Genomic DNA, 11,046 nt, shown 5'->3' with positions numbered 1-11,046 from the left:
AAGGCTTCAACTGGGGATTTGAATTTGTTTCTTTATAGATCTAGGGCCGGGAGGAAATTGATCTGGGAGCACTCTAGCCTCCCCTTTAAAGACTCTGGCTTAAGGGAAGTTTCACTCTCCACAGAAGGTCCATAATTTTAAAGGTCACATAGTTAAATAACATCTTAAATTTACAGACAAATGACTCAGATTATAGTTTTAAGCAATTTATCCCAAGGTCACACAGCTACTCTAATAAATCGTGGGAGTAGACCCAAAGTCTCCTGACTACAAGTCATGCTCATGTAATACACCACATTCTACCACTGAATTGATTTGATACGAATTGTTCAAGTTTTTGACATTGCATACCAAAAAGGAGGGAAAAATGCTCTCTTTGAATTAGTTGTTTTCTTCCTCACCTTTTACAGAACTGATGACTTCATATGTAAGCTTGTTTGCTGAAAGCAGCACAAATTTTTGATGAATATAAATCATCTGTTGTGGATTAAAAAATAATTTCTGCTGTAATAACAAAAATCTCTTCTTTCTTTTTCTTTTATTTTGGTGATAATTCAACTCCTAACTTCAGTCGATAAGGATGGATACTGCCCAAGAGTAAATGAGAAACACAGTTCTAGTAAGAGCTCAGGAAAAAGCTGATTTGTGTGTCAGAGTCAAGGTGTCCCAGAGCTATAAACAGAAAATGTATGATGAATGAGGTTAAGAGGGAAAGGAAGAAATGTCCATGTGTGAAGGGGGGCAGGGTGAGATTTGAAATTCCAGATGTATATGCTTAGCAGATTTTGGGGTGGATTTTAAAGGGATAAAGACTAATGCACATAAATTAAAAAAAGCAAAAGATCAAGAGCCAGTAATCAGAGAAGTCAGAGGCTGAAGAAGCAGCCTACTTGAAGTGCAGTCAAAATGCAGTGATGATTATTGTAAGCAAAGAACAGGAACAAAGAGAAGATTACAGTATAGGGACCGAATCTGTAAATCAGACGTATTTGGTGATCTTTCATGCCTTTTTTTTTTTCATTTTGGAATCCTCCTGCTATAGTAGGAAGATCCTTTCTCACACAAATAATTCAAGCCATTTAGTATTCCAAGAGGTTCCCAGTAAGGTACTACCAGCAAAGCTGAAATTTGAAATATATATAAATATAAATATAAATATTAATACACACACACACATATACACAATATCTAGATTTATCTGTGAGGTTGGTGGATGATGAGGGGTCGTATCAACCAATCATTTACACATGTGAGATGTTAAGACCTCTGAGATTCCAGTCAGTCAACAGACATATGGGGTAGATACTGAGTGTGGACCATGGTGGGGCATAGCCCCAAGAAGACATCTGTTCCTGTCACTCACTTGGTGACCTTGGGTCATTTACTTCAATTCTCGAAGGCCCTATATTCTTATCTGTAAAATGTGGATAACATGACATATCTCATAGAGTTGTTATGAGGATGAAAAGGTCAGAAAGATGAAGCAGCACAGAGCCTGGCATATATGAGCCCTTACCTGAAATTGAAGACCACTGTGTTCTTTCAGAAAGGCCCTGTTGCCAGCCCCTTCACACATGCTATCTCCTCTGGCACCACACAGCACATCAACATTGCCTTTCCCCAGTGACGACCCCTCTCAAGTCCTGCAGCCTGAGACCTCAGAATTGTTCTGGTTATACTGCTCTTCTATGAATTTTGTCAGAGCAAACCAACCTTCTCGGAGCATTTTCACATATAAGCTTAGAGCACAGTCTATTTTTCTTCTACAACTGAGGATTCATCCTGGATTTTTCAAATACATAAAACTCCAGATAGAACTCCAAACAAGGGGATCCCTGGGTGGCTCAGCAGTTTAGTGCCTGCCTTTGGCCCAGGGCGTGATCCTGGAGTCCTGGGATCGAGTCCCACGTCAGGCTCCCGGCATGGAGCCTGCTTCTCCCTCCTCCTGTTTCTCTGCCCCTCTCTCTCTCTCTCTCTCTCTCTCTCTCTCATAAATAAATAAACAAATAAATCTTTTAAAAAAAAGAACTCCAAACAAAAGGTGATGAAAGGAGATATTTTGATAATCCATGGTATGATAACATTACACTGAATACCATCTGCTGTAAATACTTCAGCCTTCTGCGGTGTCCAGATGAAAGAAATGTGTCAGTCTGTGCTTCTTCAGTGGGTAACTCTGGAAAGTTTTGCTAAACTTTCATCCAAAATAGGAAGAACCTACCTCCTATAGGTTGAAGAAAGTTGCTGTCTGTAACATTGCTGGGGTAACATTGCCCTTTTTATCTGAAGGAATGAAGTTTCCGTTTGATCATAATGGTGAAGCAGCAAACACTCACCCTCAAAATTCTGCACTGAACTCTTTACTCATATAGGAGATCCTAGTTTCTATGTTGTTTTATTCCTTTGCCAAATGCTAATGGTTTGAAATCCAAAACAGATGAAGCTAATTAATAGCAGTTACATATTTTCAAGAAGCTTTCAATTTGGTTATTGCAGATTCTCTGAGACATTGCTTTCTTTAGTTTATACAAAACAGCATTGATATAAAAAAGATTTACTTTACATATACACTCACTCTCTCTCTCTCACACACACACACAAATCTTGCTCTCGTTTCACTCATACAGTCTGTACTTCAAGTAGAAAATTTTCATTCAGCTTGAGGAGATGCCTTTTGTTTGTTTTGTGGAGCAGATCTGGTGATGTGTTTTCTCTGTTTTGTGGGATATGATTCAGAATTCCTGGGTTTCTGCCTCCCTGCTCGCAGGACACCTGCTTCTCCCTCTCCCTCTGCCTGTCTCCACTGATCATGCGTGCTCGCTCTCTCTCGCTCTCTCTCTCTTAAACAAATAAATAAAATCCTAAAAATGAATACTACTTCTAATAAATAACACACAGAGTGAGCATAAAGGTGGACATGCAGGCCTGCTAGACCTGGCTGGAGACCCCCTCCCTCATGCCTGTGTTTGTTGTCTTCCCCTTGTGCTGCTGGCTGCAGAGGTGCATGACCTCCCAGGGAGGAAGGAGGCCCATGGAGGAGCCACCCTGGCTCCTGAAAGACCCCGTGAACGAGTTCAGTCTCCAATCTGAACAGCCACTCAGTGCTGTCAGGTGGGGCAATCTGTGCTGACGCAGTACTGACATTGGGGGAGTCACTTGGTAATTCAGCAATGTGGATCACCAAATTAACTGAAATAGTTATCAGTCTACTAGTTTTAAATGACCAATGGACACCTGCCTGGAGCAGTCTGAAGGGCGTGTGGTTATTGATCTCGGGGTCCTGAGTTTGAGTCCCACATCGGGCACAGAGTTTCCTTAAAAAAAAAAAGAAAAGAAAAGCACAAGTATTTTAAAATGCCCCAAGTCAATAAGGCTCCCACCGCTGAGCTGGCCCGTGGTGGGATGGATCCTCCCACCTTCTCCTTCAGCTGCTGAGCCCTGAGCACAGATAGTGCCCGAGCTGATAAACAGACCAGATCCTCCCTCTCGGAGCTCATGCTCCAGGGGGGAAGATGGACAAAATACGGAAAAATATCAGGAATGGAAAGAGCAAATTGCTCCCTAGAAAGAGAGCCTGGTGCTTCCCTGGGTCCTGAGCTCCGGAGGTGAGGCTGTGACAAACTGTGGGGCTTTGACAAACGCAGCAGCTGGGGCTCCAGGGGGCCACTGAGGGGAGGAGGTGAAGACCCACTGCCTCGCCAGGATCACAGCCTGGGAAGGAGGCAGAAGGGGGCATGAAGCCAGCTCTGTGTCCTCCGTTGGGGGCCAAGGCTGCCCCTCCCCTTTGTCAGGGGGCTGAGAAAAGGTTGTGTGGATGGAACTGGCTACAGTCATGGGGATGTGATGGGGTGGGGGTGGGCATTGACAGCCCAGACAGGAGGCATTCCAGCACGTTCCAGTCTGAGGAAGAGCCCAGGTCAGGGTGACCCACTGGGTGCACCGCTGTCCACAGCTCACCCAGTGGAAATGACGGAATGGCCCGTAACATGACAGGCAGGGTTTCAGGATAAGGACAGCCTCACACCTTCTAGGCCAAGACTCCCACACCTACTGTAGGGTTTGCCTTGGATTCAGGAGCCTAGGATTGTGGGAAGCTATTGCCCATCCCTGCCCCGGTGGGACTGTCATCTTCTGGGCCTCCAGAATGAGGGTAACGGTGCCCACGTGTGTGCACACAGGGACCTTGTGGGCCTGGACGCATGTACACACCAAGGAAGAACATGTGGTGGGAGGTATTGCCTGCACGTGACACCCACCTCCAATGTCACAGATATGATGCCACAGTGGCGTGGGGACATCTGGAGGAAGCACCTGCTAGGATAATCCCTATCCCACAGGCAAGAGGCAGACTATCCCCGACAGGCACAACGGCTTCTCCGGGGTGAAAACCAGGGAAGAATGGAAAGTTGTGTCTGAACCCAGGTGTGTTTCCAGGCTGGGGCCCTGGCTGCACATAGTCTTGCCCTGGGGCCTGTAGACAGGGGTGCGGTTGTGTCACTGTGTGCACACAGGCCATTGCCTGCAGGGAGGGGGGGGGGCCGTTGGCAGCCCCGAGCGCTGCTCCTGAAGCTCCCTCCAGGAGTGGACTCAGGGAGGGGGTCCCAGGCAGTGAGGTCACTTCTTTCACAACAGAGGCCAACAGAACTTGGAACCCCTGTACCCGGGCCCCCACATTCTAGTGCAGCCCCACCTCAGGCTCACTTTCAGGAGACTTCTGCTACTGAAAGATGTTCCCTGATGGCTTTCCCAGTTTTGAGCAACACCAGGAACCCCAGGGATGCGGCTGCTTCGAATGCTGGAGACGCTGGTGCCACCGTCAAACCCAACACCTCAGGGAGCTTTTCAGGAGGCGCTGTAGGGTAATACAGAGCAGGCCAGGCCACCTGTGCCAGCCATCCTGGGCAGCCCCATCCCCTCCTCTTCAGTTTCAGGGAACCAGGGATGTGTGGGCAGGTCGCATCCAGGCTGGAGGACCTTGCAGGGCAGCAGGTTCCCCGGTGACCCCTTCAGGGTCACCCTGATGTCACTGGTGGGCAGGGTGGAAACAGGATTCCTGAGGTGCCTCTTACATGACCCGGAGTTAACCCAAGGCCCTGCAGCCGCATCCCTTTGCTCTCCTTGGGGGAGGTGTGTGCCAACTGTGCTGTGGTGTGTCTGCAATGGAGTCAGCTGGGTGTGCGGCCCAGCCGAGGCGGCCACACCGGGCGCTGAGGCCTCCTGCCTGGCTGCCGCACACGGTCTTTACAGAGCTCCACATGGGACAAGGGGTGGCGGCGGAGGCGGGAGGAAGAGGACATCCCCCACACCCCGGTGGTGATCAGGAAGGAGCCCAGCACAGCTAACGGAGACCTGCAAGGGTTCAAGGTGAGTGCAGGGGCTGGGGCCACCCGACACCCAGGGCCCCGATGCAGCAGGAAGGGCCCCAGGTCCCAGAAGCCAGCCTGCTGCTCCCCTCGGCTCCCCCCTAGACTCCTGCTGCTACAGGAGTCTGGATTCCCCTCCTCCCCAAACTTGCCCCCATGGCCCTGCCCCTGCCTGGGCCAGATGCAGAGTCCCTGTGCACAGATTTGTAGGAATATCAGAATAGAGCCTTCAGGGGATGCCTGGTCGCCCAGTGGTTTAGCGCCTGCCTTCCGCCCAGGCCCTGATCCTGGAGACCCAGGATCGAGTTCTGCCTCGGGCTCTCTGAATGGGGACTGCTTCTACCTCTGTCTGTGTGTCTGCCCCCCCACCCGTGTGTGTGTGTCTCTCATGAATAAATAATAAAAACTTTTTTTATAATGCTTTCTTTTAAATATTTTATTTATTTATTCACGAGAGACAAAGAGAGAGAGGCAGAGACACAAGCAGAGGGAGAAGCAGGCTCCATGCAGGGAGCCTGATGTCAGACTGGATCCTGGGTCCCCAGGATCACGCCCTGGGCTGAAGGCAGTGCTAAACCACTGACCCACCCGGGCTGCCCATAAAAACTTTTTAAGAAGAGACACACCATGTCTCATCGCATGCGGTCTCCAGTAGTTTGCACTGTGCTATGCTTTCTCCTAACTGGTGCTCCCAGGAGGCCCCATTGGCCTGACGTCCTTCCCCACCTTCTCCAAGGCTTGAGCATGGTCCTGGTGAGTTGGGAGACTTTTCCCCAAAGGGACACGGGGCTCACTGTACTATGTCTATCGCTCTGCAGTTAGGTTTTGAAGGAGCGCATCCCTGCCCCCGCTCCCGGGGTCGGGCACAGGGGCCTCGTGTGCTGCACAACATGTCAGAAGGCCAGTTGGTTCCCACAGCCACTGAGCCCTTCACTGATGCAGGACTTCGATGCGATTCCCTTCTGTTGCCAAATCACAGGGCGGTGCTGAACATCCTGCAGCCCTCACACCCTGGGCCCTCCCACCCAAGGAAAGGTCTCCGGGTTGGCACCTCGAGAGAGGGGCGTGTGGTCAAATTCAAGGGGTGAAGCCGTTAATGCAGGGAGGTGCTGTCAAAACTCAGCTGACAAGCGGCCCTGGGATACTGACCCCTCCCACTTGAGATCCTTGTATTGATCCAAATTTTTTTGAAAATTTATCCTCTAAAACTATTTCTTTATTGGATAGTCTGTCAGTTTAAGAGACAGACAGCAGGAAGCAGAAGAGGGAGACACAGGCTCCTCAAGCACACTCTGCCCCAAGCGCAGAGCCTGCCAGGGGTGGGATCTCAGGATGCTGAGACCATGACCTGAGCCACAACTGAGAGTCAGATGCTAAGTGACTGAGCCGCAGGCGTCAAGCCCCGTGTCCCTGCTGTGGGCACTCCTTCCCCCCCCCCGCCCCCTGCAGCCACTGAGAGCTCGGGCTGTGGTCTGCGCTCCAACTCCCAGGTCTCCTGGAGGCTACAGTGCAGGCTGCACATCCCCTCTGTCCCACCTCAGGCTGAAAGGGCCTCAGCCCTGAGGAAGAATCGGATCTGCCCAACCACCCCCAGCCGGAGGGAGCTGCTGGAGCAGCAGGTAGAAGAACTGGTGCCCGCCTTGCTGCGCTTTGATAACCTGTCCATATTTGAATTCCTTAACTATTTGGTGGAATATGGCACCCCTGAAGAGGTGCTGGACCTGCTGTTTGCAAAGTGAGCACTCTGACCCTCCACAGCCCAGTGGGATGGGCCACCTACTGGTTGGGAGTCTTGGGGAATGTTGCTTAACTTCCCGGTCCCTTGGGCTGCTCCTCCGACTGGAGGAGAGTCACACAGGGCCTAGTCGGGTCCTGTAGGGCAGCCCCCGGTGCCTGGCCTGTGGCAGGTCGGCTAGAGGGGCTGTGCTTGTGCTCATCAGTCGTCTTCTCTCCCCATGACAAAGCCTGTGCCGCCTCCTCACCGTCACCAGGGTCTTGAGCTGGCCTGTTTTGCCATTGAAAGGGAGTTTTGAGTCCATCTGGGGTCTATATCCTGGGGCATTCGGAGTAGGGGTCCCTGGGGACACCTGGGCGCCCAGGCCCACTCGGATATCAGCCATGGGCCTGGCCGGAGCCCTTTCATTCCTCAAGCATTCAGGAAGTGCCAGCAGGTGCAGGTGCTTCTCCAGGAGCTGCCCGTGGCCACAGGCACAGAGCTGACGGCCCCCCAGGGTTCTGGACTAGTTGGGGTTCAGAGGTGACAGCAGCTATGAGGAGAGATCGGGTCCACAGGACGATTCATGTGATGCCCCCTGCCCTCCTCTAGATATCGATACATCGTAGCTTCCTGCAAGAACGAAGGAATCCTGGACCAGTGGGAAATGTGAGTGAGCTCTGGACCATGCAGGGGAGCCTTCCCTCTCCAGGAGGGCCGCGAGGGGGCTGTGGGTTGGAGGGGCTGCTCGACCCTTCACCCCACACGTCTGCAATTCCTGTGACAGGGTAAGGGTCTAAGGCCCCTTCAGGAAAAGAGCAAAGGAGAGCCGTGGGTGGGATGTGGGCTTTGTGGGAGAGCACTGGGACACCAAAGGGTGACCTCCTCCATGCCCATCCCCCCAACCCTCTGTCTGCCCCACACCTGGGACCCAGAGCAGAGGGTGTGGGGAGCATCGCACTCACCAATCTGGTGGCACCTGGACCCGGGTGCACGGCAGGTGCTCAGGAGAGCCAGTGAGGGCTCACGGACCAGACGGCCCCCGCCCCGTGGGAGATTAGAGTCAGTGGAAGGACACCCCTTGGGGGCCCCTCATGAGTGAGGCAGGGCAGACCCACGGGAGGGAAGTTTCCCCAGGAAAAACAGTGATGGTCACACTGCTGGTCATGGGCTCCCATGCACAGAGGCTTTGTGCCAGCCCCTCCTCAGCGAGCAGGGCTGTGGCAGACTGGACCGCCAGGTGACAGGTGGACAAGGAGCAGCACTGGCCTCCGACAGCCCCGCATGGGAGGCCGAGGGCCCCGGTTCCTGCAGGGCTTCCCCGGGACACCTCTGCGTGAGGGAGCTCTGTCTTCTGACGCCTCTGCCCACCTGTCCCTCCCCAGCACCATGTCCTCCTTCCTGACCATCTGGCTGGACTACTATGAGGAGGACTTCCACGATCCCCCAGAATTTCCTGCCCTGACAAAGCTGCTGAACTTCACGGGGCAGTACTTGCCAGGCTCAGTGCTCGACTGTCGTGCCGTGTGTTACCTTTGGCGTTTCAGAAATCTCCATCAAGCGGAGTTTGTGGGTGGAGGTGAGGAGGACTGGGGTGGCCGAGTTGGGGACAGGGTGGGTCACACAGATCAAGCCTCCGTGTTGCTGGGCCGGAGCAGTGGGTAGGCTCACACCCCATCCCCACGGGCTGCAGTCTGGGGAGACCTCCCAGGGCTCTTGCACTCACACACATTGAGCGGTGGGAAGAGTGTCCTTGATTTGAGAGGGACGTGGAAAGTCCATCCTGGTGATGATACTTTGTCTTCTTGGAGATGATACTCTGTCTTTGGACCCTGAGCAACACCCTGAACCACCCCAGGAGCACGCCCGAGCTCCGACGGTGGGGCCTGCTGCACCTTTAGGGTCTGAGGGGATGGAGCTGGTCCCAGCTGCTGGAGCTGAGAGCTTGGCCCAAGCCATGATGCCAGCTGCTGTGTTCAAGCCAAGATACGTGGTCGGACCTCTGAATCACTGTCCTGACCTGGAAGAGCTACCTGCAACCCTAGGAGCCCTGGAGGCCAAATGGGCCCCACCACCGGCTATCGAGCTCATCGATGTGCCGGAGCAGCCGCCTCACTCAGTGGAGCAACCGGCTTCAGACCCCGAGCAACACCCTGAACCACCCCAAGAGCCCGCCTGAGCCCTGACTGTGGGGGCTGCTGCACCTTCAGGGTCTGAGGTGATGGAGCTGGTCCCAGCTGCTGGAGCTGAGGGCTTGGCCCAAACCGTGATGCCAGCTGCTGTGTTCAGGCCAAGGTATGTGGTGGTCAGATCTCTGAATCCCTGTCCCGACCTGGAAGAGCCACCTGCACCCTTGGGAGCCCTGGAAGCCGAACGGGCCCCACCACCAGCTATCGAGGTCATTGATGTGCTGGAGCAGCCACCTCACTCAGGGGAGCAACCGGCTTCGGACCCCGAGCAACACCCTGAACCATCGTGGCAAGAGCCCCGCCCCGAGGCTGACTGTGGGGCCTGCTGAAGCTCCTGGGCCTGAGGTGATCGAGCCGGTCCCAGCTGCTGGTGCTGAAAGCTAAGCCTGGGCTGAGATGCCAGCTGCTGAGGTCAAGCCAAAGTACCTGGGGGTCATACCTTTGATTCACTGTCCCGACCTGGAGGAGCCACCTGCTTCTTGGCCACCCCAGAAGGAGGAGCATGTCCCGGTGCCGGCTCTCGAGTTCATCGAAGGGCCGGACTGCCACCTGCCTCAGTGGAGCCACCAGCCTTGGCCCCCGAGCAGCAGCTTGTGATGGCTGCAGCACAATTGAAGCCTTCCCCTCCCCTTTCATTGTGCTGTTTCTGTATTTTGTGTTTTTTGTAAACCTCTATAATTGCTTCATAAATTTTATTTGTAATAAAGGATAAGTTAACTTTGTAAAAATTGACTCTGTTGCTTTTAAATTATACATCGTGGTACTTTAGGTCCATTCATACTTCGAAACTCATTCTATGAGGCTAGCATCACCTTAATTCCAAAACCAAAGACCCCACCAAAAAGGAGAATTATAGACCTATATCCCCGATGAACATGGATGCAAACATTCTCAACAAGATATGAGCCAACAGGATCCAACAGTACATTAAGAAGATTACTGGCCATGACCAAGTGGGATTTATCCCCAGGATGCAAGGCTGGTTCAACACTCGTAAAGCAGTCAATGGGATGGATCACATCAACAAGAGAAGAAACAAGAACCAGATGATCCTCTCAATAGATGCAGAGAAAGCATTTGACAAAATACAGCATCCATTCCTGATCAAAACTCTTGAGACTGTAGTGATAGACGGAACATTCCTCAACATCTTCAAAGCCAACTACGAAAAGCCCATAGCAAATATCATTCCCAATGGGGAAACACTGGGAGCCTTTCCACTAAGATCAGGAATACGACAGGGACGTACACTCTCACCATGGCTACTCAACATAGTACTAGAAGTCCTAGCTTCATCAATTGGGCAGCAAAAAGAAATAATAGGCATTCAAATTGGCAAAGAAGAGGTCAAACTCTCCCTCATTGCAGATGACATGATATTGTACCTAGAAAACCCAAAAGACTCCACCCCAAGATTGCTGGAACTCATACAGGAAATTCAGCGGCGTGGCAGGATACCAAATCAATGCCCAGAAATCAGTGGCATGTCTATACACTAACAATGAGACTGAAGAAAGAGTAATTAAGGAGTCATTCCCATTGACAATTGCACCCAAAAGGATGAGATACCTAGGAATACACCTAACCAAAGAGGTAAAGGATCCCCACTCGAAAAACTACAGAACACGTCTGAAAGAAATTGAGGAGGACACAAAGAGATGGAAAACTATTCCATACTCATGGATTTGAAGAATTCATTTATTGGGAAAATGTCAACGTGACCCAGGGCAATTTACACATTGAACGCAATCCCTATCAAAATACCATGGACTTTCTTCAG

The 11,046-nt window shown here is 51.9% G+C and overlaps 1 protein-coding gene across 1 annotated transcript; it reads left to right on the top strand.

Moving 5' to 3' along the window:
* Positions 1–3,974: 3,974 nt before the first annotated feature.
* On the top strand, positions 3,975–10,175 carry LOC119864446 (ral guanine nucleotide dissociation stimulator-like). The gene is made up of 8 exons (XM_038589161.1): positions 3,975–3,981; positions 4,338–4,422; positions 4,751–4,859; positions 5,248–5,364; positions 6,905–7,098; positions 7,690–7,746; positions 8,463–8,656; positions 8,889–10,175. Exons 1-8 carry the CDS (start codon positions 3,975–3,977, stop codon positions 9,254–9,256), a joined length of 1,131 nt encoding a protein of 376 aa, XP_038445089.1. The 3' UTR covers positions 9,257–10,175.
* The last annotated feature ends 871 nt before the right edge of the window (positions 10,176–11,046 follow it).

Source organism: Canis lupus, unplaced genomic scaffold (assembly GCF_011100685.1).
Source record: "Canis lupus familiaris isolate Mischka breed German Shepherd unplaced genomic scaffold, alternate assembly UU_Cfam_GSD_1.0 chrUn_S1705H1899, whole genome shotgun sequence".
Classification (NCBI taxonomy): domain Eukaryota; kingdom Metazoa; phylum Chordata; class Mammalia; order Carnivora; family Canidae; genus Canis; species Canis lupus.
The sequence above is the reverse complement of the archived record's forward strand: the minus strand, read 5'-3'. Positions and strand labels throughout refer to the sequence as shown.

Excerpts from the sequence above, each read along its gene's own strand:
- LOC119864446 (XM_038589161.1), top strand. Across the intron at positions 5,365-6,904 it reads GAGACCTGCAAGGGTTCAAG|GCTGAAAGGGCCTCAGCCCT; the intron begins GTGAGTGCAGGG and ends GTCCCACCTCAG. Across the intron at positions 7,747-8,462 it reads ATCCTGGACCAGTGGGAAAT|CACCATGTCCTCCTTCCTGA; the intron begins GTGAGTGAGCTC and ends GTCCCTCCCCAG.